Source organism: Lithobates pipiens, unplaced genomic scaffold (assembly GCF_037356315.1).
Source record: "Lithobates pipiens isolate NorthernLeopardFrog02 unplaced genomic scaffold, aLitPip1_a1.2 Scaffold_3, whole genome shotgun sequence".
NCBI classification, from domain to species: domain Eukaryota; kingdom Metazoa; phylum Chordata; class Amphibia; order Anura; family Ranidae; genus Lithobates; species Lithobates pipiens.
The window spans coordinates 13,686,112-13,714,100 of record NW_027507790.1 but is presented as its reverse complement, the minus strand read 5'-3'; the positions used below and the strand labels follow the sequence as shown (position 1 = coordinate 13,714,100).

The 27,989-nt window shown below is 43.5% G+C and overlaps 1 protein-coding gene across 1 annotated transcript; it reads right to left on the bottom strand.

Annotated features, from left to right (window-relative positions):
* Nucleotides 1-1,443: 1,443 nt before the first annotated feature.
* On the bottom strand, nucleotides 1,444-27,287 carry ISCU (iron-sulfur cluster assembly enzyme). Its single transcript, XM_077461286.1, has 5 exons — nucleotides 27,116-27,287; nucleotides 10,903-11,016; nucleotides 10,314-10,424; nucleotides 7,274-7,352; nucleotides 1,444-2,559 (listed from the first exon to the last, which is right to left on the bottom strand). Exons 1-5 carry the CDS (start codon nucleotides 27,203-27,205, stop codon nucleotides 2,477-2,479), a joined length of 477 nt encoding a protein of 158 aa, XP_077317412.1. The 5' UTR covers nucleotides 27,206-27,287; the 3' UTR covers nucleotides 1,444-2,476.
* Nucleotides 27,288-27,989: the final 702 nt, after the last annotated feature.

The following is a 27,989-nucleotide window of genomic DNA, read 5'->3' as shown; positions in this document are numbered from 1 at the left end:
GTTCTTTGGCAAAGGTTGAGGACCTGGCTGTTCTGACTGGCATGGGGACAGACCTAGATAGATCGGCTGAACATAATTACAAAACTTTTCAAAATTCAAGTTTCCACATACATTTTTCTTACCTAGAGTTCACATCCAGGGACTCTTGCTTCCAAGTTCATGCAGAATACAAAAATTCTACCTTTCCGTTTGCAAGTGAAGGTCCCTACTCATACCCCATCCAAACAGAAAGCAAATGACTGGGCTGCACTGCACCTGAAGTCTTAGTTCTATTGGCCAACTTCAAACATTTGAATAGAGTGGGAAAATTTAGGTAAAGGCACTTACACAAGAAGAAAATCAGAAGTAAAATTTAGTCCGAACAATCAGATTTTCGGATTGTTAGTATCGTGCTTTCGACAACAGATTACAAATTTTCAGACAACAAACTATATGTGCAGGCTATAAAAATGTTATCGTATGTGAACACATCTGATTTTTGTTAAATTAGCAATTTTTGTCCAAAAATAAAAAAATCCTAAAAGCAAGCCTACATGACATCACTTCTGAAGTTGAGGTCTGTTGCACAAGAACTTTCGTATGAAAGTAACCTCTTCACTTTTGACAAGAGACAAGCAGGCAAAAATAAATAAATAAAAAAATTAATCCGATAATCTGGTCATGCGTACGAGGCTTTACTCCCACTAGTCTGCAGCTTTAAACGTGGCATAAACTCCCTTGGCTGATTTTTACCTATAGGTAAGCCTATAGATACAGTAAATATCTCCTAAACGTGCACCTTGTGAAGCCACCAGTGATGTCACCGGCGCATGCGCTCTGAAGGAATGGCAGTGCCATTCCTTCAGATCCCTGTGCTGTGAACAGCGACTCCCATGCACATGTGCGGGAGTGACATTGTGGCTCATCCATTCAAAGGAATGGAGCCCATGAACCTGGAAGGAAAACCAGGCAATAGTAGAAGCCCTGTTAGTGGAGGGCTTTGTTTTAAAAAAGTGGATGTAAACCCTCTCCAATACCCAGTGAAGTGAACAGCCTCAGATGATACACTGGGATAAAACAATCTCCCTACATAAAATTTTACATGTATATCGGCTGTCTTCATCTCTATATATTCTTTAGAATTTTTACCTCATGATAGAAAGTTTCTCTTCCTGTTCAGGACTGGGAGTGGAATCTTGGCATACAGCCGATTGGAGGAAAGACACACCTCCCCCTCCATATAGGCCAAGACTCTCAGAGCTCTGCTCTGAATCTGGCAGTTTTGTGCCAGTTTATAGAAACCTCCCACGACACAAACTTCAGGGGTGTGTGTGTGTGTGTGTGTGTGTGTGTGTGTGTCAAATAGGCCCACTTTGTGTAAGCAGTTCAGTAAATATTAAAATATTCTAGTTCTCTCGCATTTGGTACAAAAGGTAAACACAAATCCTACAAATGCCAAGAAAATGGATTACGTTTAGCATTTTATTTTTTTAGAACATATGAAATATGTACAAAAAAGGAAAAGCAGGTGATCATTTTTTTCTTTTTTTTTTTAAACTATACACTACATACAAAACTATGAAGCTTTAAAGAAGCCCCCTTTTTCCTTTGCAAAAAAAAAAAAAAAATCAGTCTTTATTCTAGAACAACCGATTTCTTAACATTCCTCCTAGGTTTAGAAAGTATATAATAAAAAAAGGAATAAAGCTGTTTATAACACGAGCACACTTTTTAATCTCAGGTAACCTTGGGAATCCATTCTAAAATTAGACCAGTTCCTCTCCAGCCATTGGTGCAAGAATAAAAAAACACAAACGTTGTTTCTTTGCTATTTCTAACATATTTCTTAAGGCAGGCAGGGCAAAGCAACAGTCTTAGAAATCTGATGGATAACATCCCTGTGTCAATCTCCTGAATGTGGACAGATGCCCAAGCTCACGTTAAAAGAACCAGTCATGACTGGACTAAGCAGGAAGCTGACTATAAAGTATTCAGTTTAACTCTGAATAATTGCTTACGAAAGGTTTTTATTACCTTTATTTTTGAAGGATTTTATTTTGCCCCTTTACTAATCTTTGTGTTTGTCCCTGTCTGATGCATTAGCTGGAGTGGCCCGGAGTGATTAAACAGACCCGTTTTAATAAGTTTCACAAATCTTTAAACAGATGCAGGGATTATACAAACACATCCTGCATATGTAGCCATAGGACTGGGGGGGGGGGGGGGATATCTGTGAGGGCATAAATAGGCGCTATCACTTTTAAGGTTTGTTCAGAATGTCAGGAACAATGCCATTATAGTCAATACTTTGATTATCAGTTCAATGGCACAGCTTGCAAACAGAAATCAGTTACAACAAAAACATTCACACAGTGGGACAAGTTGCTGTATTATTGTGCGTTTCATAAATCTGCTGTTCTAATGGTAAAGGCAAGCCCCATTTCCTAAGAGAACGGCATATCAAGGTGACGAGGCGCTCTGCTGAAAATGTGAGGTGCTAGCCGCTTGCTACTGACTGCTCCTTATCCTGCTTCAGTCTGTAGTCTGCCAAAGCAGCTCTGATCGCATCTTCTGCCAGCACTATAAAATGAAACAAAAAAAAAAAAAAAGATTAAACTTGTGGGGAAAAAAATAAATAAATTGCATCCCCATGCAGCCCTTCCCATTTTGAATTTTCCAATCTGCGTAACCTGTTAGCCATTGCAATACTACTATTAGAATGCTGACCAGCAAAAGTAACTACCCTTGAAAAAAACTTTGTTCTAGGACCACCTAATACTAAAAGTACATTCAAGCCAAAATCCTCCATTTTAGTTTTGGAGAGGTTATAGCATCATTAACCCTTTTGCCACCAGGTCCATATATCATATGGACCCAACAGCAGGGGGGGGGGGGGGGATCACACACAATCCGGTGGCTGATACCTAAAGGGGGCTTTTGAAAAATAGCCTATAGAAAATATAGGGTACTGACGTTTGACACCATTTTACGGGCACACAAAAATGTAAAGTTTGGCATGTTGGGCATTTACTCGGTACAACTTTGTCTTTTATGTTTTACCAAAAAGTTGGGCCATTTATTTGCCCTAAAATTCACCTTTGCGGTAATATCGCGCATCATAAAAAATTGCAACTACCACTATTTGATTCTCTAGGGCAGGGGTAGGCAACTTCGGCTCTCCAGCTGTTTAGAAACCTCAAAGTCCCATGAGACATTGCAAAACCCTGACAAACACAGGCATGACTCCTAGAGTCAGAGGCTGCCTATTCCTGCACTAGAGCATCTGCTTTTAGAAAATATGTAATGTTTGTGGATTTTTGTGTAATCTTCAGGTCTAAAATTACTTTTAAACTTTTTTTTTTTTTTTACACAAAAGTGCAAAAATGGCTTTGGCAGTGAAAGGGTTAAAACCAGTCTTTGCTATTTGTGTCCTAATGAAAGACAATGAGATGTGGTGGGAAATGCCATCTTAGAGAGTTGTCACCAGAACAGGTGTTCCCATTATTTCCCCCTTACTTCTGTTCTAATTGCAACTATAATATTTTGCATTTCACATAACTTTGTTCCAGAGAAAATGGCAGATCATACAGCTATCAAATACATTAACTTGCCAAAGACCATACTGCCACCTACTGGCTGTTAGCAAGTATTACATCCTTCTGAAGTTTGAATTTCAAAATCACAAAGCACACCCTGGGGTTGAGTTACTAAACCGGAGAGAGTGCAAAATCTGGTGCAGCTCTGCATAGAAACCAATCAGGTTTCTTTTTTCGTCAAAGCTTCATTCATCAAGCTATGCTTAGAAGCAGATTAGCTACCATGCACCAGATTGACACTCTCCAATTTTAGTAAATCAACCCTATTGAGATTATCAAAAAAACAGTTTTTAAAGTAGAACTTATTCTGTAAAAAGGAAAGTCCAACTCTCCTCTGCCTGTATTTGAGGGGTTTTTTTTCCCTCCAGGGAGCAGGTACTTGATCCCACTTTCACTCAGCTTGCCTGATGTCATGGCTAAACTGCCTTCCCCAATCCGGCAAGACTATATTGGTTTCTAGGAAGTATCTCTAGTTTTGCATTGCTATATACTGTGTGAATTCTCACAATAGATGACCTCTACTGAAGAAAGGAAGCACAGTACAGTAAAACCTTGGATTGCAAGTAATGTGGTTTACAAGCAGGAGGATTCAAGCCTCTGGGGTGTGCAGTACTGTGTTTGGCCAGAGGTGCAGGGGCACCGGAGAAACTCGAAAACACTTGGTTCCCAAGTGTCTCCGGCGCCCCAACCCCCCCCCCCCCCTGACCACATGCGGTACTGCATACAATAGCAGTGACACGGGAACTAATTGTCTGAGTTTCCGTGTATTCCTATACTCCATAAAAAGTCTCGTCTAAAGTTTGCCACAAGCCACCTGGGAGACACACCAAACATGTGGAAGAAGGTGCTCTGGTCAGATGAAACCAAAATCGAACTTTTTGCCCACAATGCAAAATGATATGTTTGGCGTAAAGGCAACGCAGCTCATCACCCTCAACACACCATCTCCACTGTCAAAAATGCTGGTGGCAGCATCATGGTTTGGGCCTGCTTTTCTTCAGCAGGGACAGGGAAGATGGTTAAAATTGAGGGGAAGATGGATGCAGCCAAATACAGGCCCATTCTGGATAAAAACCTGTTGGAGTCTGCAAAAGACCTGAAACTGGGACGGAGATTTATCTTCCAAGACAATGATCCCAAACATACAGCAAAATCTACAAAGGAATGGTTCACAAATAAACATATCCAGGTGTTAGAATGGCCAAGTCAAAGTCCAGACCTGAATCCAATCGAGAATCTGTGGAAAGAGCTGAAAACTGCTGTTCACAAACGCTCTCCATCCAACCTCACTGAGCTCGAGCCGTTTTGCAAGGAAGAATGGGCAAGAATTTCAGTCTCTCGATGTGCAAAACTGATAGAGACATACCCCAAGCGACTTGCAGCTGTAATCGCAGCAAAAGGTGGCTGTACAAAGTATTAACGCAAAGGGGCCGAATCATTTTGCACGCCCCACTTTTCATTAGTTAAAAAATCCAATAGATTTCGTTCCACTTCACAATTGTGTCCCACTTGTTGGCGATTCTTCAAACATAAAGATATAAAAATTTTATTTTTTGTGAAGCCTGAAATGTGGCAAAAGGTTGAAAAGTTCAAGGGGGCCGAATACTTTCGCAAGGCACTGTAGTGAGTGTACAGCTTGTATAGCAGTGTAAATTTGCTGTCCCCTCAAAATAAGGCAACACAGCCATAAAATGTCCAAACCGCTGGCAACTAAAGTGAGTACACCCCTAATTGAAAATGTCCAAATTGGGCACAATTTGCCAATTTTCCTCCCCGATGTCATCTGACTGGTTGGTGTTAAAAGGTCTCAGGTGTGAAATTTGGTGGTATCACGCTCTCTTACTGGAAAGAAGAAGGAGGAGACGGAGGAGACGGAGGAGACGGAGGAGACGAAGAAGACGAAGGTGTTGCTCTACATAAAGATGACCTAGGCTATAAGAAAATTGCCAAGACCCTGAAACTGAGCTGCAGCACGATGGCCAAGACCATACAGCGGTTTAACAGGACAGGCCTCACCATTGTCGACCAAAGAAGTGGAGTGCACGTGCTCAGCGTCATATCCAGAGGTCATCTCTGGGAAATGGACATGAGTGCTGCCAGCAATGCTGCAGAGATTGAATGGGGGCTAGCCCACCAGTGCTCAGACCATACTCCACACACTGCGTCAAATTGGGCTAACTGGCTGTCATCCGAAAAGGAAGCCTCTCCTAAAGATGATGCACAAGAAAGATCGCAAACAGTTTGCTGAAGACAAGCAGACTAAGGACATGGATTACTGGAACCATGTCCTGTGGTCTGATGAGACTGAGATAAATGTATTTGGTTCAGATGTGTTGAGTGTGTGTGGCAGCAACCAGGTGAGGAGTACAAAGACAAGTGTGTCTTGCCTACAGTCAAGCATGGTGGTGGGAGTGTCAGACTGGGGCTGCATGAGTGCTGCCGGCACTGGGGAGCTACAGTTCATGAAGGGAACCATGAATACCAACATGAACTGCAACATACTGAAGCAGAACATCCTTCAGAGACTGAGCCACAGGGCAGTATTCCAACATAACGACCCCAAACACACCTCCAAGACGACCACTGCCTTGCTAAAGAAGCTGAGGGTAAAAGGTGATGGACTGGCCAACCATGTCTCCAGAGCTTAACCATTTTGAGCATCTGTGGGGCATCCTCAAACGGAAGGTGGAGGAGCGCAAGGTCTCTAACATCCACCAGCTCCGTGATGTCCTCATGGAGGAGAAGAGGACTCCAGTGGCAACCTGTCAAGCTCTGGTGAACTCCATGCCCAAGAGGGTTAAGGAAGTGCTGGAAAATAATGGTGGCCATACAAAAACATTGACACTTTGGACCCAATTTGGACATGCCATTTCTTCAGTGTTGTCACATGAAAAGATATAATAAAATATTCACAAAAAAAAGTGGGGGTGTACTCACTTTTGTGAGATACTGTATGCTCTTTTTTCCTAATAGCGCAAGATATGATTTTACTGCTAAGCCAATCCTATAATCTATCCTGGGCATAAAAACTGCATAAAATTATAAAAATGTTCATATGAATGGATTAATACAGGGAAACTAGAACGAGCAAAATGCACATGGAGAAGTATGGGTTTAGGAGAAGAGAAAAAAAAAAAAAAAAAACACAGATATACATCAGATTGTGCACCTCTCCAGTTTTAGTAAATCAACTCCAGTGGTACTAGACACACTGCTGACCCCAATGAGGAATTCTATGGTAAAGGTACATTTTATGGATTGCTTTGTCACATTACACACAAAATGTAACATACTAGAGCTGCATGATTAATCGTCAAGAATTGTTATGGTGATTTTTTCCCCTTGCAATCCTGACAAAGGGTTTCCTGATCTTTGGTATGCAGAGAATTTTCTCTCTGCCATCAAAAGTCAAAGTCAGGGCAGTCTGCCAAGTTTTAAAACATTCTATCAGTGAAATGTTAAGTCAAAAAACATTGTATCAATTTGTCTTTTACATCTTTTTTTTTTTTCCCTTTCAAAATGAACACAGTAGAGTTAGACTATATTTTTTATGTGAAAGATTTTACGCCGCGAGAATCGTGATCTTTATTCTAAGCAAAAGTATTTCGATTCTCATTTTGGCCAGAATCGTGCAGTTCTACATTACAAAAAAAAACAAAAAAAAAAAAAAAACTCCAAATAAAAAAAAAAATCCTTACTGGAACAGTGAAGTTTTACTGGAGGAAGACAAAGCTCTTTAGCAATATCTGTGTTCTTGATGGTCATGGCCTCATCAACCTACACAACAAAAAACAAAACTGGTTGTTACTGCAGTTATTTTGAATTTTTTTATTTTTAAAAAAAGGCATGTTTTTTTATTCTATATACAATTCAGTTGCAACAAAATTATGCTTTCAAAGATATTTAAAGTCCTTTCTTTGAAGAAACACTAACAGTACGTACTAAAAACAAGGCTTTTGCTGGAAAGAAACAAAAAGTTGCAAATTAAACAGTATGGTTTAGAAGTTATCAAACGTCAGAAGAATTTACAGGAAGACTACCCCAGCCACCACTGACCACCTTTTACTGAAAAATGACAGTTGTCTTTTGACGTTTTGAATGAAATAAAGATACCAAGCAAGTATATGCTGCATCCTTGTTCTAAAATGTTCAAATGATTGAAATCTGAAATAGTCAGGCAAATGCAGATTTCAGAATGACAGCAATGGCAACCTTCATATTTTTCTCCAATTTAAAAGATGCAAAAATGCAGATGCATAACAAATACCACTTTTCTAATTTGCTTGTCAGTAGTCCAGTTGCAGTGTATTGGGGAAGCATCACATAGTGTTGATTCTTATGAGAGCTCAGAATAATTGTGACCCGTTTTCAGTGGAGAGTGGTCTGAAGTCTGCTCTCCACTGACGTCACTGTCATCAGTTGAGGCAGCGCATCATCCCGACTTCTGGATCGGCCAGCTGCCTTGATTGATGGCAGTCTCAGAGCTGCTGAGATAGCCGCTCCCCACCCCTCTGCAGCTCAGCACTCCAATGAGCAGAGAGGAAGAGCAGGAGCGATGCTGTCTGAAGTCAACATTGCTCTGCTCAGGGAGGAGTGAGAACTGAGCCATCAGTGATGTTCGGTGGCTCGGTTCTCAGTGCAGAGACACCAGGGGACAACTGCAGCATCAGTCTAATACTACATCCACCCAAGTATGAGTAGCAGGGAAAAAACAAAAAAATAAAATAAAAACAAAAAATAAAACACTATTTTATTTTAACCTTTTCGTGACTAAGCCTATATTTGATATTTACAAGTTAAAATATGTATTTTTTGCTAGAAAATTACTTAGAACCCCCAAATATTATATTTTTAGGAGAGAATCTAGAGAAAAAAAATGGCGATTGTTGCAATATTTTATGTCACATGGTATTTGTGCAGCGGTGTTTTAAACAAAACTTTTTGTGAAAAGGGACACTTTCATGAATTAAAAAATAAATAAAAATTATACGAAACAGTAGTTAGCCCAATTTTTTTGTATAATGTGAAAGATGTTACCCCCCGAGTAAATAGATACCAAACATGTCACGCTTTATAATTGCACGCACTCGCACTCCATAGGTGACGCTTTAAAATTTTTTTTTTTTTTACGGATACCAGGTTAGAATTACAGAGGAGGTCTAGTGCTAGAATTATTGCTCTCACTCCGACGATCGAGGCGATACCTCACAAATGTGGTTTGAACACGGTTTACATATGCAGCCGTGACTTCCGCATGCCCTTTTTCTTTGCTGTGTGAGCTTGCGGGGGCGCTTTAAAAAAATGTCTTCTCTTATTTTTATATTATTAAAATTGTGTTTAAAAAAATAAATACCGTATTTAATTGGCGTATAACATGCACTTCCCCCCCTTAAAAGCAGGGGAAAATCGCGGGTGCATGTTATACGCCGATCCCCGGCAATTCCGAGCCTCTGGGCGGCTTCCGGCCGCCTTCGGCTCTTCTCGGCGGCCGAAAGCTGCAGGGAACGGCCGGAGGTCGCCGAGAACTACCGCGCGCCGCCGAGATACACAGGACATCCAGCTCTGTATCTCGGCGGTGGCATTTAAAAAAAATAAAAATAAAAACTGACGAGGCTGCAATGGTGGACAAGGCTGCAGATGGACAATAAGGCTGCATTGATGGACATTTAAATGCAAGTTTGTTTTTTTCCTTAAAATTCCCTCCTAAACTTGGGGTGCGTGTTATACGCCGATAAATACGGTACATTTGATCACTTTTATTGCTGTCACAAGGGATGGGAATAGGTGAATGCAGGAACTATTTTATGGAGGGAACGGGGTTTTAAAAGACCTTCAATCCCTCCTTTGCACTTCAAAGTATTCAGATCACTGAAAACAGAGTCTGAATACTGTATATATATATTTTTTAAATCCGGTGCCATTGGCACCCGAGCAAACCAGAAGTGATGGGATGTCGCTTCCATGTTTACATTCAGGAGACTGGAACAAAGCCATTTCTGGCTTCATGCCAGTCTGTCTCTAGCCGCCGGAAGTGGCATAACAAGGATTGGATGTCCCAGTGGGACGGGAGGTCTAGTCAGAGCAGTGGGAAGTCCCCTCCCGCTGCTCTGGGATAACAATCAAGCAGCTTTTCGCCACATCGGTTGTTATCCCTGGGAAGCCGATCGCCTGCTCTAAAAAACGGTAGCAGATGATGCCTGCAGCTGCGGGCATCATCCCAGTATAACCCCCGAAAGCTGAGGCCGCATATCTGCGTACACTCCGCGGGAAGGGGTTAAGGTGAAAAACCTTCTCATGCTGCAGCCCCACCCCTTGTTTTACTTCACTGAGCCCTGTCTCTCGCCCTGGGGACAAATCACATCAGCTATAGCTGGTTTCTTGTGTCCTGATTGGATAGATTGATAGCAGCACAGCCATTGGCTCCCGCTGCTGCCAATCAAATCCAATGACTCGGGCGCCTGAGCCGAGTCCTTCTGTGTCAATAGACGCAGAAGCAGGACACGGGAGCGCACAGGTGTCCCGAAGGAGAGCACCTCTGATGGGAGGAGGAACCACCAGCATCACTGAGGGACCAGAGGAGGAGGGAGGATCGGGGCCACTGTGCAAAACCAACTGCACAGTGGAGGCATGTATGACATGCACACAAGGGTTTAGTAACCCTTTATCAAATGGCCCCAGTGCCACTGTATTAGAAATATTACTACCAAACTGAAGACACAGCAAATTAACAGGATTTACCGTTTTTCCCTTCACCCATTCAGTAGCCAAAGAGCTTGAGGCAATTGCTGAACCACATCCAAATGTTTTAAATTTTGCTTCAGTAATTTTCCCATGTTCATCAACTTCAATCTGAAAATACAAAAGTAGCAATAAATGTGCTTAGCAGTAGAATGAGCTGACCACATAGAATCATTTTTTCAAAAACCAAATAAATTACACATTAAAAAGAGGGAGCCCAATATCTATACTTTAACTATATCTACACTATTATATCAAATCACAGGATATTATATTTTTGGCCAATATTTTGAAAAAAAAAAAAAAAAAAAATAAAAAACACACCCCCCACTCTTAATATAAATTATGCCGACTCCATCTGTCTATAACCCATCACCAGACAAAAATTCCTATATAGATGTTAGGAGCTCTCTTTTCCCTGTGCTGGGATGAGCAACAACTTTTTTAGCAAATATCAATCCTCCTAAGGGCACAAACCCCAGAGGTTTTCTGTGTCCCTCAAACCTTCAAGAAAACAGAATTTTGTTAAATTTAATAAATCTTATTTACCCCGTGGCAAGTCTTTAGGAAACAGCCAAGCCATACTAACCTGCAATTTCATAACATCGCCACATGCTGGAGCGCCCACCAGACCAGTTCCAACATTCTTTGCGTTCTTGTCAAGGGATCCGACGTTCCTTGGATTCTCATAGTGATCAACAACCTTAATATATAAAATCAGGGTTAGAACTGTTCATTAGTTGCCCTTGACAAGCAGTGGCTCTGCCAGCTTGTTACATAATGCAGTTCTCAAAATAGCAAGATGGATCCTTGCTTACTTTTAGTCAGCATTTTCCTTTACAAAACATAGTGTAGTAGAGTATAAATATCCTTATTTTTGCTTCTCTAATTACTTGTGTTACGCAAGAAGACAGCCAGGACAAATGTTTAAGGCTCCGTTCATACCTAGGCGTTTTGTTTTCAGGCAAAAAGTCATGCGATTTTGCACAGGCCAAAAGGTCACAAATGTAAAAGGCAGAAAACGCTTGTAATTACCAATAAATAAAAAACTCCTGTACCTTGAGCGATTTGCTTCAAGCGACAGAACGTTCAGATGTGAACAGAGGCCATTGAAATGAATGCGATTTGTCTTGTTTGGCATTTTTAGAGCTGTGGCTTACAGAAGAAAAATGCCCAAAAAACGCCTAGGTGTGAATAGAGCCTCAATGGCGATGTTTACACTTATACAAACAAGAGCATAACTATATATACACACACGGCCAGTGCTGTGCTCCTCTTCTGTGCAAACCAGAAATGTCTGTTTAGCAACTTTTAGGGAGAGGTTTTAAGTGCATCTTTGCTTCACTAATCATTGGCGTTACAAAAGATGATGGTAGATAGAAAGGACTACATGTTGATGCTTATACCAAAATAAACTAGTTCTGAGTGATCCCATGCTGATCAGTCAGCTTTCAGTCTTCTCAGAGCAGAGTCGCTGCTCTCTGCTCCATTCCTTCAATGTTCACTGGATGGGAAGGAGGGCAGGGATGCACAATGAAAGTCAGTCAGCTGTCAATCAAGCAAACAGGGATACAGGCAATATTGGGAGGCTCTGTTCTATTAGTGGATAGTGGTTAATAGCCTGCTAACTACTGAGGCTGCATTCACACCTGAGTTTTGTATCTTGAAGCTACCAAATGCTCAGACTATAAGGCTAGGTTCACACTGCTGCGATGCGGGAATGCTGCGAATCTACTGCGGGTTCCCGCATCGCATGTCTCCCGGCGGCAGTTCACACTGCCCTATGCGAACTGCTGGGAGTATCAGTTAAAAGTTAATGACGCCTCCAAATCCGTTCGCATATCGCAGTGTGATCTGCAAACTCGGACAGGAATCGGATCGCATGGTGTGACCACCAATGCGATCCGATTCTGCTGCGGACCAAAAAAAAAAAAAGGGTCCTGTACGAGTTTGGGCCGGATGCGATGGGAATTCAGCCATACTATCTGTATGGCTGAAATCGCATCGCACAGAGATCGCATGTGATTTGCACTGCAGCTAAGGAGCAGGAAAGTATAAAAATGCGTTGACAAGGTGTATGCATTGAAGCCATCACCCTCATCACGTCCTCACTAACTAGGAAATAATGGACCTCGATAAAAGTATGTGAAAATCAAGTGCTGGGACACAATATGCACTGCAGATACATATGGGGGGCTAGTGAATCACTAAATAGAGTAGAGATAAGACCAAAAAAAACAAACAAACCACTGAAGGACATAAAACTAACAATTAAATCCATCCTTATTTAGAATTGTATTGCAGGCAAGCTGCATATGCAGTAATACAGGGCAAATTTTTTCACTGCCAAGTGTTACAGCAAAGGTTAGAAATACCCTGTGCTAAAAGCATATAGTAGTGTTGGACCATGGCTATCACAAATGACCCAGCTGCCTACCTCCCCCTTTTCCAATAGAGTATTATGTTACTGTAGATTAAGGATGCACCAATACTGTTTTGCTAGGGAGTACGGATACTTTAGGTCAAGTACTCGCTGATACAGAGTATCGTATACGTTTGAGGTGCGATCTGAGCCCATACAAAATGAGTGGGCCCAAATTGCACTGCAAAGAAATGAATATGTACTAATAGCGATGCGTTATAAATAATCAGTATTCCACAGCATACTTAAAGTGCAAATGCATAAAACTAAGTGCAATACAGTGACCTTCAGGGAGAATACCAAACTCACCCAGCCAGTAAAATGGCTATAAATAATACCAAACAATATAACTTGTCCTGCAGTGCCAAAAGATAAATAAATGCATTGCCAATAAATATTAAGAGACAAGGACACGTGATAAGGTGCAAAATGCTGACTGTGCTGATTGTAAACACCATTACACTAGTCACATATGGATTTTTGATATTTTCACAGGACAGTGTGTTACATTTATGTTGGTCATATTATTTAACACCATTGTGTATTGCAGTGTTATGGGGTTTTGGGGTATTTGTATTCCCCCTGTTGCTTACAATCAGCACTTTGCACCTCATCACGTGTCCTTGTTTCTTACTATTCATTGGCAATCTTTTGGCACAACAGGACTCGTTATGTTGTTTGGTATTATTTATAGCCATTTTACTGGCAGGGTGAGTTGGCTTGGTTTTCTCCCCTGAAGGTCACTGTATTGCACTTGGCACTTTAAGTATGCGGTGGAATACGGATTATAGTGCATCACTATTTAGTACATATTCCTTTTGGTGACTGACCACATTTGAGTGTTTGCTGTTTTCACATAGGTTTATTCCACGGAGGATCCATATTTGAGCTTTAGTATTTTTGGTTCAAAGAATCTAATGCGATTCCTGTCCGGATTGCATGCGGTTTCCTGCACCGTTCCTGCGTTATCCCTGGCGGAAGCAAAGGTATCATTTTAAGTATCGGAGCATTTGCATGAGTACTTGTACAAGAGCTTGGTACTGGTGCAACCCTACTCTAAGATGCAGCCCACTTTAACTGCTTCAGCCCCAGAAGATTTGACCCCCTTCCTGACCAGAGCACCTTTTGCAATTCAGCACTGCGTCTCTTTAACTGACAATTGCGCGGTGGTGCGACACTGCACCCAAACACAATTGACGCTCTTTTTTTCCACATAGAGCTTTTTTTTGGTGGTATTTGATCACCTCTGCGGTTATTTTTTGCGCAATAAAGAAAAAAAAAAAAAAAGCAATATTTTTTACTTTTTGATATAAATAACCCCCATAAAGATATAAGAACATTTTTTTCCCTCAGTTTAGGTTGATGTGTTCTACATATTTTTGGAGAGAAAAAAAAAAAAATTAGCAATAAGCGTTTACTGATTGATTTGCGCAAAAGTTATAGCGTCTACAAAATAGGGGATTGATTATAGTTTTATGGCATTTTTATATATATAAAAAAAAAATTTAAGTTAGTAATGGCAGCGATCTGTGATATTTATTGGGACTGTGACATTATGGCAGACACGAACAATGTTGACATTTTTGGGACAACTGGCATTTTTACAGTGATCAGTGTTATAAAAATGCATGATTACTGTAAAAATGTCCCTGGCAGTGAAGGGGTTAACCGCTAGGGGGCAATCAAGAGGTTAATGTGTTCCCTATTGTGTGTTCTAACTGCAGGGGGGAGGTGACTGTAGGGGAGATAACAGATTGCTGTTCATACTCTGTATGAACAGACGATCGATCTGTCTGTTCTCCCCTCAGAGAACCAGGATCTGTGTGTTTACAGACACAGATCCCGATACTCTGTGTGCCACTCGCATCGGTTCCGTGGGCACACGCCCCTAGTGGCCAAATATAAAAGCGTCATAACATGACGGTGATTCACACAGCCGAGCCATGTTGCTTCAGTACAACTGCGGTGGCTGGTCGGCAAGTGGGGATGGTTCATAATGGGGTTTTAAAGTGTATATCAAGCCAAAATTCTTTATTCTAGTTTTGGATAGAAAGAAGATTTAGAACCCTGGCGGGTTTGCACCTCTAACCGGGGCTCTGTTTACCCTCACTTTGTCCTGCTGACAACGATTTTACCAGCCAGCAAGGGGAAATTTACAATAAGGACACAGACAGAAATATATATATTTATTTACAGGGGTTCTAGCTTCCCCCTGTTCTATTAAAGAGCAGAATTATTATTCTGTCTACTGCAGAATTCTCATCTAGTAAGATCAGCCAATCAGAAAGGATACATTGCCCTGGATAGCAGGGGGAAAATTATATATATATATATATATATATATATATATATATATATATATATATATATATATATATATATATATATATATATATATATATATATTCTAACCCTTCCCCACGCTATCCAAAATGAAGGGGAAACACAATCAACAAGTTTAAAAGTTCCCACCCCTCCCTCAGACCCTCAGTTATGGTAAAGAAAAGCCCACACCGGTGTCAGAGGGAACATTCTGTGAGGAATAAATATACCACACCAATAAAACAAGGGTAGGGAAGTAGGCCTGCCGTCCTGGAAGATTTCCTAGAAAAGCCGTTACCGGTAAGTGTAACTGGTCATTTTCTCCAGTCATCTTCCAGGACGGCACACCTGAGACGATAAGCAAGAAGTTCAGGCCTACCTTTAGGCTGCATTCACACCTGAGCGTAGCTTTTTCAAGCGTTTTTTGCGGCGTTTTTTACCGCGATTTGCGGCGTTTTTTACCGCGATTCGCGGCGTTTTTTACCGCGATTCGCGGCGTTTTTTGCCGCGTTTTGTCGCGAATTTGTGCAGGGCAAAAGGTCACCAATGTTAAGCATTGCAGATACAACGTCAAAACGCCCATAGAAACGCTCGTTGTCGCGCTAAACGCTCGAATCGAGCGTTTCCATTAGTTTCTATGGGAATGAAAACGCCCAAATCAGCCCGATTCGCGCGACAAAAAAGGGTCCGGAACCTGTTTGAGCTTCAGGCGTAGGGCTTCAGGCGACTTGGAGTGGAGATGTGAACCATCTCCATTGAGAATAATGTATTTTTTCCCCTCCAGCGTTTTGTAGCTTCAGGCGTAGGGCTACAAACGCTCAGGTGTGAATGGGGTCTTAGGGCGGGACAACCGCTTGTAGGACCTTCCTGCCAAATGCCAAATCCTGAGGGGACAACAGCTCCACTCTGTAGTGCCTCAGAAATGTTCTATGGCTCGTCCATGTTGCTGCTCTGCAGATCTGGTCGATTGAGGCGCCTGCCCTTTCTGCCCAGGAGGTCGCCAGGGATGTGGTTGAATGCGCCCTAAGGCGGGTTGGTACTGGTTTACCTGCCTGCCTATAAGCAATAGATATGGTCTGTAACCCATCTAGCTATCGTTGCCTTAGAAGCTTGTAGACCCTTTCTCTTCCCTGAGAAGGTGATCAATAAGTGACTGGATCTCCTAAAGTCTTTCACTCTTTCCAAATAGACTAGGAGACAGCGCCTGACATCTAAGAAATGGAACCTTTCCTCTTCCTTATTCTTGGGATTCTGGCAAAAAGACGGGAGAATAATCTCCTGTGTTCTGTGAAATAATGAAGCCACCTTTGGCAAATAAAGAGGATCCTGAGTGAGGATTACCCTATCCTCTAGGATGCGCAAAAACGTCTCTTTAATCAAAAGGGCCTGTATATCACCCACCCTTCTGGCCGTAGTGATAGCCAGAAGGAAAGCCAACTTAAATGATAAAAGTTTAACAGAAATTTGAGCCACCGGCTCAAAAGGCCCCTTGTTAGAGCATCTAATACCAGGGACAGGTCCCATGGAGGGCAACTGACCGACCTGACTGGAACTACCCTTTCCCTGGCCAACAAAAATCTTTTTATCAGTGGCTCCTGTCCTAGCTTCCTATCAAAAACACGGACAGGGCTGCCACCTGGACTTTGAGGGTGCTGACTGCCAAACCCTGGTCCACCCCTCCTGAAGAAAGTCTAGGATGGTAGGTATCATCTGGAGAGCCCCTCCCTAGACTGCAGCCAACGGGAGAAAACTCTCCAGACTTTTGCATAAATTTTTCTGGTGACGCCTTTCCTACTGAGGAGAAGAGTGTCTATCACTCTCTCCGAACAGCCCCTGTCACGGAGTATTTCCCTCTCAATAGCCATGCTGTCAGAGAGAGACGTCCCGGGTCGGGGTGAAAGAATGGACCCTGACTGAGCAGGTCTCGTTGCACCGGCAGATGCAACGGGGAGCTACCGAGAGACTCTGAATGGTGGGGAACCAAACCCTCTTGGGCCACCAGGGTGCTATCAGCACCAGGTCTGTCCTTGAGTCGGTTAACTTCTGTAGGACTCTGGAAGGAGTACCAGTGGGGAAAGGCATAAGCCAGCCTGAAATCCCACACCTGTACAAGAGCGTCTATCCCTTCTGCTTCTTGATCCTTGTAAAGGGAGAAAAAACCGGAGGACCTTCGCATTCTTCCGAGAAGCGAACAAATCTATTTCTGGCTTGCCAAAATGTCTGCACACCAGGAAGACGATTTTTGCTCATCCCCATTCCCCCTGAGGATGGGCTGTCTGCTTAGGAAATCTGCCTGCAGGTTGAGTGAGCCTTTTATATGAATCGCTGACAGTTAAAGGACCTTCCTTTCTGCTTCCCAAGGATTTGCTGTGCTAACTGCCTTAGTTTGCCCGACCTTGTCCCCCCTTGGTGGTTTAGGTATGCAACCGTGACCAGGTTTTCTGAGAGGACCTGAACCTCTGTCCTGCAGCTGCTCTTGAAAATAGTCTAGGGCTTTGCCTACTGCCAGAAGCTCCTGAAATTGGAAGATTCCCTGGCTTGGCTGCCGTTGCAGGACCCCTGGGTATATCGGTCTCCCAGATGAGCCCCCCAAGCGCTTGCATCTGTGGTCAAGACCAATGGGTTTACCTGGGACCAGGGGCGACCCTTCCACAAATTGTGTGGGTCGAGCCACCCCGGGGGGGGGGAGAGAGAGAGAGAGAGAGAGAGAGAGAGAGAGAGAGAGAGAGAGAGAGAGAGAGAGAGAGAGAGAGAGAGAGAGAGAGAGAGAGAGAGAGAGAGAGAGAGAGAGAGAGAGAGAGAGAGAGAGAGAGAGAGAGAAGAGAGAGAGAGAGAGAGAGAGAGAGAGAGAGAGAGAGAGAGAGAGAGAGAGAGAGAGAGAGAGACCTCCTCTGTGAGGGACACTCTTCTCTCCAATGTTTCTCTTTTTCCTCCCCATGAGGCAAGTAGGAAAGTCTGAAGCTGCCGAGAATGGAGTTGTGCCCAGGTCACTGCCGGTATGCAAGCCGTCATGAGGCCCAGCAGTCTCATTATATATCTCAGAGAGGCTTCTCTTTCGAGAAGGGTGACAACCGCATTCTGGACCTTCACTACCTTCTCTGTTGGTAAGAATACTTTCTGTGCCTGCGAGTCTAACAGGTTGTCCTCTCAAATTTATTATTAACCGAAACTTGCCTGAGGGTTTTGGAACCACAAATACGTGCGAGTAAAAACCCTGGGCTAACTGACTGGCTGGTACTGGGGCAATCACCCTTGCTCTGCCAGCTCCTTTAAATTTCTCAGTAACCCCTCTGCCTTGGCTGGGTCCCTGGGAGGAAAAGTAATCAGAAATTTCTAGTCTGTACCCCATTTCCAAGAGATTTAAAATATATGGACTCTGCGTAATCTCTCCCACTGGGGAAGGAAGTCGCTGAGTCTTGCGCCTACCTTTACGGTGGCGTCATTTGCCTTCTTCTGAGGGCTCCGGAACTGGAGAAAAGAATTGCACTTTTTTCTTTTCCTTTTCCAAGGTTCCACTTTTTCCTCTGTTCAACTTTCCCCCTATCATGAGTCTTTGAGTAGGGGCCTCGAAAAAATTTGTTACCCCTTTCCCTCTTGGGTCTCACCGGGAACTTCTTTCCCTTTTCAGTAGATCGGGACAAAACCTGATCTAGGCCTGACCCAAACGCAGGGAACCCTCAAAGGGAATGCCGCATAAGCGAGACTTTGAAGTGAAAATCTCCATCCCAGGTTTTTACCCATAGGGCCCTCCTGGCGGAGTTTAAAAGTGCTGCTGCCTTAGTGTGGTCCTAACAGTCTCCACCACTGCGTCTGCCACATATGCTACCGCTCGACTGATTACCTCCAGCGAGTCTACAATTTCTTTAGTCTCCCTACCCCGGGAGACGTGATCCATTAATTTGTCAAGCCAGGTGTCTGCATTCCTGGCTACACAGGCGGAAGCTAGAGCCGGCGCCATTGCCGCCGCATTAGCCTCCCAGGCCCTTTTGAGTAAAGTCTCAGACTTTCTATCCATCTGATCCTGGATATTTCCAGAATCTTCGAAGGATAAATCGGGACCTCTTAGACACCTGTGCTAGGGCTGCATCCCAACGAGGAGTTTAAAAAAAATTTCCTCCTCCTCATCCTTAAAGGGACACCTTTCTCTTCCAAGCTTTCAGTTTGAGGAGCTTACGTTCAGGTTCCTTCCATTCTCTGAGGACTATCTCCTTCAGAGACTGGTGGATGGGAAAGGTTCTGGCCTGCAACCTTCCTAGGCCCCTATACACTCTGTCCTGCGCTGAAACCTGAGCAGAGGGGACCTGGATATCTTCTGAGGTGTAAATGGCCTTTAATAGGCCTTCCATGTCCTTACTCGAGAACAAAAGTCCCCCAAGTTTAGCCTCCCCCTGGCTATCCTGGTCTGAATCTTCCTCCCCAGAACTAAATTCTGGGGCCTGACCTTCCTCCACCTCAGACAATAGGGAGACCTGGCCCTGGGAACTCTCCGCATAAGATGTGGAAAAATTCTCTTGTGAATGAGGAGTCTCTCTCACAGAAGGACCCTCCTCCAGACTCTTCACTAGAGTAGTTTGAAAAGATTGAAGGGTGGCTAACATTTCTGACTGTAAAGCCCTACATTCCTTCACGACCTGGGGGGTCTCCTTGCCTGCGAGCTTAAAGATACATCTATCGCAGAAAGGCTTGTTGTGGTCTTGTGCTAACTTAGAGTTTACAATAACCACAACGCCTGGACTTTGAAGTAGGCCTTACCCTTAGACCTAGAGGCTGACCCCTGGGCAGAGCCTTCAGTCCCTGGAAATAGTAACAAAATAGACAGTTAGCTACACATGTCATAAAGGGGCAAGGGGGGTCTGCCTCAGAGTACCCTGCCCCTAAAACACAGCTGGATCACTCACCCCCTGTGGCGACCTCAATGGCTGTCTGCTCAGACGGACCTTCCACTTCCATGGCGATTTAGCTGCCCTGCAGGATCAAGGTGTAGTCTTGAGCGTTCCCCTGTTTGCTTGGAGATGCTGCAAGCACAGAGCACTTCACCAGAAAGTAGCCTGGGTGCTTTCCACCGCACCCTCTGCTGTTTAAATAGACCGCCGATCGGCGGCATCTTTGGGAGGTCCGTCGCCCGGAAATGACGTACGGCACTCTTCTGGGTCCTGCGCCGTGATGCTGGAACGCACGCCGGTGCGTCAGGTATCACAGAACCAACCAGGTCTCCATCCGGAAACTCGATGCCCGGAAGCGATGCCTCCGAACTTCCGGACATGTGCCGTAGTGCTGGAACGCACGCCATCCGCGTTCAGCACTTCTGAAAGGATGCAGCTCACCTCACTCCAACGAACCAAGTTCAAGGTAGGCACCGGCATAAATGGGGAGCAGCACTTCTGGGACAACTCCCCTGTCCCACGAGGCTGAGAACAAGGCTCACCAAGGAGACCTTGAGTGAGGACTATCTCCCCCATGTGTCTCTGGGGGTTACAAGGGAGTATCACAGACCCTGTCTGCTAAGCCCAGGAAAAGATAATCTCACAGGGAAAAAAACTAGGTCCCAGACCCCTCACAAAAAATAAAAAAGGAGAAACTTGGTTTCGCTGCCATCCTGTGGGAAACACAATCAAGAACTGAGGGTCTGAGGGAGGGGTGGAACTTTTAAACTTGTTGTTGATTGTGTTTCCTGTCAGGTGGACCAGTCATCTCTCAGGTGTGCCGTCCTGGAAGATGACTGGAGAAAAACAATTGCCCGGCCATGCACTAATATATGGCTTATTAAAGAAACTCTGCATGGAGCAGAATAAAACAAATATTCAAGAAAAGTCAAATCATGCAAGTAACTTTTATACAAGTACAACTACACTTTTTGCTACAAAAACTGAGTCTCCGGCAGTACAAAAAGCATATCTGTATATTTAAGTACAACTTAAATAGCAGCTCCACAGCAGCCCCATCACTTTACAAGCGCAAAAAGGCCTGAAGAAATATTGCAGCCCCCCCTCCCCCCCCCCCATACAATTATTGGCAAGCTACAATATATAGAATGTTTTGGGTTTAATAAACCTATGATTAAAATGAATGGGTTTCGCTCCACTCAAAAACAGATCAGGTGGCAGCTTCCTTGCCTGTAAAGGATAGGAGGATTTCATTTCACTATAGCGGAACACAGATTGGTTCCATGCACAGCTGCTCCAGCTTTCATCTTCTGTAATAGAAGCTGCTTATCTTCCTCTTTGCACTGTACACCGAGCATGCACAACTCATTGTACAATTCTGGCATGAACAAACTCCCATGCAAAGGTGCAGAGTTTACATCACACAGTGCCTGTCACTCCAGATGGCTGAAGGCCCTGCACCCAGGTAAAAAAAGTCAGTGTCAGCCTCACATGGCTGCAGCGGAGGCAAAGTATTTGCTGACTTTAGAGGTAGTTTAAATGACAATTATGTCATCTTGTAACCTGTCAGCAACTTTGGAAAAACCCGTTTCATCCTTTAGCTAAAGCATTTGCAAAGGCTTCTGTATGAAAGACAAATTATATAAACAAATCATAAAATTTAGACACACACACACACACACACATACACTTTTTTTGCTCTGTGCATTGGTACTGCATCGAGCAGCCCTAAACCTCTTCTTCTGGGGGTCCCCCACCAGTGCTTCAGAACTCCGCTCTTAATACACCATTATAGGAAGCCACTTCCTATGGTGTCACACCTGTGGGCTCGCTCCTGAGCTGGGCTGTGTACCTGGCCCCAATTCACAGGATTTGATTGACAGCAGCAAGAGCCAATGGCTGATGCCTCTGTCGTCAGAGACCAGACCTGAATCGGGATAGCACTCAGGTATGTATAATGGGACAAAACTTCACAAATATTTTACTGGAATGGGAAAAAAAAAAAAGGGGGGAGAAGGTTCTGCATTTACAAGCACTTGTGGGAAAAATAGAACTTTAGTCAGAAAATCCTGCTAGATCACCTCAGGTTGGCCCCTTTTGCAGGTTTAGCTATGTAAAACATCAAAAATAAGTGCCTGTATTGTTTCAAATACAGTAATACACCGTCTCACCCTGCTCTGCACATGCTCAGTTGCTCTCCATTTTTAGGTACTGACGAATTTGCGACAGCTGCAGACCTTTACCCATAATACCATGATAAAAAATAATGTTCGTTAGCAAGGAGCATGCATTCCACATTAATACTTATGCTACCAAAATGAGTGCGTGTTGTAAATTGCCTCCAGCAATGTTCCTGTTTCTTCTTCCTGGGAGGGCTGCCATTTTGCTGAAGCCCAGAGCCCCTGAACAGCAATAAATCATAAAGTGGAACTAAGCCCATTGCTTTAACTGTTTCAAAAAACAGTTCCATTCCTGGAATGTTGGGATTGCTAACTGTCACATTTGCTTGTGTTCCACTAGACAACTGTCAAACCATCAAATGGCTGGTGTCATAACTGATCACAGCACCATGGCAGTTGCAGATAAAACAGGAGCAGCTTCCCTGGCTGTTAAGGATAGGAGGGTTTAAGACTGCTTTAAGGCTGTCAGCAGATTGGCCTCTACAAACTCAGCAGTACCTAAAAATAGTAACTGAGCATGTGCAGAGCGAGAAAGTGCATCACTGCACAGTATATGCACTTATTTTTAATGTTTTACATAGCTATATCTACAAAAGGGTACAAGCCTGAAGTCATCTAGCAGGACTTCATTTTCTGACTAAAAGCTACATGTGGAACTAATCCCTCTTATCCTTTTCAGACAAGGAAGCTGCTTCTGTTTGATCTACAAGGGAAACGGACAATGGTTTGAACTGCCATGGTGATGCACAAGTGATCAGTTATGACACCGGCCATTTGATGGTTTGACAGTTTGGTTGAGGAAACAAGCAAATTTGACAGTTAGCATTCCAGGAATTTAACTTTTTTTAAGCTTTTATAGTAATGGGGTTAGAAAAGGAGGACCCCCACTATATCAACATCCAATGACTACACAAAAGTAACGTTAGTGTGTGAAACGCATCTACCATTTGAACTAACACTTGGGATGTTCGTTATTAAATAAGAATTTTGATGGATCTTGGAGTGCAGCCATTTCTTCAGTGTTGACTATACAAAAGGATTGAGAATGGATCTCACAGAAAAAGCACACATGAGGCAGTGGTAGCATAAAAGAATTGTGTATTTATTACAAAATGATTAAAGAACATAACATTTAGAAAACACCCTATTATTTGACAAAGTAAACATATACAGTGGTGTGAAAAAGTGTTTGCCCCCTTCCTCATTTCCTGTTCCTTTGCATGTTTGTCACACTTAAGTGTTTCGGAACATCAAACCAATTTAAACAATAGTCAAGGACAACACAAGTAAACACAAAATGCAATTTGTAAATGAAGGTGTTTATTATTAAAGGTGAAAAAAAATCCAAACCATCATGGCACTGTGTGAAAAAGTGATTGCCCCCTAAACCTAATAACTGGTTGGGCCACCCTTAGCAGCAACAACTGCAACCAAGCGTTTGCGATAACGTGCAATGAGGCTTTTACAGCGTCCTGGAGGAATTTTGGCCCACTCATCTTTGCAGAATTGTCCTAATTCAGTTACATTAGAGGGTTTTCGAGCATGAACGGCCTTTTTAAGGTCATACCACAACATCTCAATAGGATTCAGGTCAGGACTTTGGCTAGGCCACTCCAAAGTCTTCATTTTGTTTTTCTTCAGCCATTCGGTGGTGGACTTGCTGGTGTGTTTAGGATCATTGTCCTGCTGCAGAACCCAAGTTCATTTCAGCTTGAGTACACGAACAGATGGTCAGACATTCTCCTTCAGGATCTCTTGGTAGACAGCAGAATTCATAGTTCCTTTTATCACGGCAAGTCTTCCAGGTCCTGAAGCAGCAAAACAGCCCCAGACCATCACACTACCACCACCATATTTTACGGTTGGTATAATGTTCTTTTTATGAAATGCAGTGTTCCTTCTACGCCAGATATACTTGGACACACACCTTCCAAAGAGTTCCACTTTTGTCTCATTGGTCCACAGAATGTTGTCCCAAAAGTCTTGGGGATCATCAAGATGTGTTGTGGAGAAATTGAGACGAGCTTTGATGTTCTTTTTGCTCAGCAGTGGTTTTCTCCTTGGAACTCTGCCATGCAGGCCATTTTTGCCCAGTCTTTTCCTGATGGTGGAGGCATGAACGCTGACCTTAACTGAGGCAAGTGAGGCCTGCAGTTCCTTGGACGTTGTTGTGGGGTCTTTTGTGACCTCTTGGATGAGTCGTCGCTGCGCTCTTGGGGTAATTTTGGGCGGCCGGCCACTCCTGGGAAGGTTCACCACTGTTCCATGTCTTTGCCATTTGTGTATAATGGCTCTCACTGTGGTTAGCTGGATTCCCAAAGCTTTGGAAATGGCTTTATAACCCTTTCCAGACTGATAGATCTCAATTACTTTCTTTCTCAATTGTTCCTGAATTTCTTTGGGTCTCGGCATGATGTGTAGCTTTTAAGGATCTTCTGGTGGACCTTACTGTGTCAAGCAGCTCCTATTAAGTGATGCCTTGATTGTGAACAGGTGTGGCAATAATCAGGCCTGGGTGTGGCTAGAGAAATTAAACTCAGGTGTGGACAACCACAGTTATAGTATGTTTTAACAAGGGGGGCAATCACTTTTTCACACAGGGCCATGATGGTTTGGATTTTTTTTCACCTTTAATAATAAACACCTTCATTTACAAATTGCATTTTGTGTTTACTTGTGTTGTCCTTGACTATTGTTTAAATTGGTTTGATGTTCCCGAAACACTTAAGTGTGACAAACATGCAAAGGAACAGGAAATGAGGAAGGGGGCAAACACTTTTTCACACCACTGTACAAACAAGCATGAAGGTTAGATCCTTTGGTATATGAAATGAGAAATTCGTAGATATAGGAGTATGGATAATTAGATCTGTATAGAGAAATGATTCAACAAATCCTCCACGCTTGCTCGTCAACGCGTTTCACAATTTAGTAGTTTCCTCAGGACTTACTGGGGAGGCGCCAATATAAAATTAAAATAAGAAACGAGAAAAAAAAAAAAAAAAAAAAAAAAAAAACGAAGTATCCAAAAATAGCAAGCATTTGTATATGCACAAAAAGGTATCAGATAATTTGTATACATCTTGGAAAATTACTTGCATCACAAACACGTATGCTCGCCTGATGGGCCTTGGATCAACGTATCAGGGGACACCACACATCACAGACTACAACTCAAAGAATTTTATCGGGGACCAAGTGTAGATGTATAGCAGTGGTCAAACATCTATATTTGGTCCCCGACAAGATTGTCTTTGAGTCGTAGTCTGATGTGTGGCATCCCAATACTTTGATCCAAGGCCCATCAGGTAAGCACACGTGTTGTTTTGTTATGCAAAACATGTCAAATAATAGGGTGTAGCCTAAATATGTTTTTTAATAATTTTGTAATAAAGACATAGTTCTTTTATCCTACCACTGCCTCATGATGTGCCCACAAAGTAAGCTTTTTCTTTGAGATCCATTCTCAAGCCTTTCGTATAGTAATGGTTTAGTTCCTCTTAAAGGGGTTGTAAAGTAAAACATTTTATTTTTTTAAAATAACAAACATGTCATACTTACCTCCACTGTGCAGCTCGTTTTGCACAGAGTGGCCCCGAACCTGCTCTTCTGGGGTCCCTCGGCGGCTGTCTCTGCTTCCTCCCGCAGGTGCTTCTCACGTTAATGCGAGCTCCCTCGCATTGGTGAGAAGCACTGCGGGCGCGCTCCCGTGATACAGCCGGCGGCTATAGCCGCTCGCTGTATCACAAGGCCCCGCCCCCCGGCGCGCTGCGTCATTGGATGTGATTGACAGCAGCGCGAGCCAATGGCTGCGCTGCTTTCAATCCATCCACTCCAGCCAATCAGCGGCCAGGCTGAGCGGCGAAGAGGACAGCGGGGGCGAGCGCGGGATTTTCGAGGGGTCAGGTAAGTAAAAACGGGGGGACTGGGGGCACCGGCAGTGTGAGATGTTTTTTCACCTTAATGCATAGAATGCATTAAGGTGAAAAAACATTTACCTTTACAACCCCTTTAATGATTTACTGCTGTTCATCCAAAGGGCCACCTCCAGCAAGGAGCAATGCTGGAGGCAATTTACAGTGCACACTCATTTTGGCAGCATGATTAGCAAGGAATTCCACATTTCCTTTTTTTTTTTTTTTTTTTTTTTTTTTTTATCAAGTTGTTATGGATAAAGTTCTGTTTAAAGCAGTCTGATAAATAGGGGGGGGGGGGGGGGGGTCAGCAATCAGGGCAGAGCAGTAGAAGCAATGAGGACAGCATGGCAGAAGGCTAAGAAGAGCCCAGCACTCCCCTATTCTGGAGGGGGGAGTGTCTGGCTGGGTCACAACAACAACCCTGAAGCCGTCGCAAAATATTTTTCTTTGCCAATCTTAGGCTCACCATTAAGGATGGGCATAGACGTGTTCGCAGCACCACATGCCCGAGCCCGCTGGGAAGCTTAAACGGCGCAGTGCTAATCACAGGCGGTGAGACATTTGCCAATCTGTGCAGCCACGGATTGGGACAATGTCTCCATACCTGCGATTAGCGCTGCGCAGCGTCAGGCTTGGGCATACAAACACACCTGAGCACATCCTTACCATGCAATCAACTTTACATGTGACCAAAATTATGTCATACGAGGACCTACCTAAACTATCCAATCAGGCAGGCCCTTCCACTAGATTTTAGTTGGTTGATCGAAAGGAAATTGCACAGATTGTATAGTGTGTGGTGAGCCTTAGACTTGCTTCTATAGGTGACCACTATACTTTCCTATGCAGCCCCAATCAGCAGATAGATTGGACATGGGCAGCTGTAGAAGTTGGTGATTATGTTGTTCCAATGCGCTAAATGGTCACATATCAGCAATAGAGAGAGGAGAGCAGAGCTGCAGCCTGACCTGTCAGTACACAGGATTGTGTATATATGTGGGGGGCAGAATATCCCCAGGGCTTCCCTCACCTCAGACATGACACCCCCCTCCCGCCTGCAATAATAGAGCCTCCGTACCTTCTTGTGATAAGCGGCACAAGGCACCCGCAGCTCCGGTATAGCGCAGCGACTCCACACCGAACAAAACACCCGTCCTACTCCAGCCATCGTGCTCCGGACTAAGACAGGAGAAGACTCGACGTAACTGCGTAGCACTTCTGTAGGGAGGACACGTGACCCGCGGAGCGAACAGCGCATGTGCGGCGGCTGGTGATTGCGGTCATGTGATCAATGTCAGTGTTATGGAAGAGTGGGAGGAGGATGTAGACATGGTTAGGTTATGAAGTATGTACTGCAGGATGAGTCAGGGAGATTAAAAATAAATAACAATTTACTATACAATTTCTGTGTGTTGTTATTGAGGATTTAACTGCACATAGACTATATAAAGATCCTGTGCAGCTAAAGATGGATTCCAGGTATGTTTTTTTTATTGGTTCATCTGGAATCAATGTAAATATACAATACATATTATATATACATAGCACCCAACTGTCCCTGCTTTGGAGCAATGTCCCTCTATCCCTCCCCCCCCCCCCCCTCATTTGTCCCTCATTTTGGTCTGATCTATAAAGTTGAATATAAAATGCACTTTTTATCTTTCAAAAAGTGTTTCCCAGTGCTAAACCTTTCATCTGATTTCTAAATTGCTGCATTTTACATTTTAAAAGCCAGTATAAAGAAATAGTAGTGGTAAAAAAAAAAAAAGCTCTTTATTTTTGTCTTATTTTGGATTTATGTAACCTTTTGTTTTGGTTAATCCTCTTTTAAGAGGGTGTGGCAGGAGGCGTGTCCTATGCCTACATACGTTTGCTAGTAGGCACACCTCACAACATTTTGAGTTGGGAATGAGGGACACCTAGTGAACGGAGTGAAACATGGACCTTTCATC

Coding starts and splice junctions, on each gene's coding strand:
- ISCU (XM_077461286.1), bottom strand. CDS start 27,205: ATGGCTGGAGTAGGACGGGTGTTTTGTTCGGTGTGGAGTCGCTGCGCT. Junction 11,017..27,115: donor GTGCCGCTTATCACAAGAAG/GTACGGAGGCTC, acceptor TTATATATTAAG/GTTGTTGATCACTATGAGAA. Junction 10,425..10,902: donor GCGATGTTATGAAATTGCAG/GTTAGTATGGCT, acceptor TTGTATTTTCAG/ATTGAAGTTGATGAACATGG.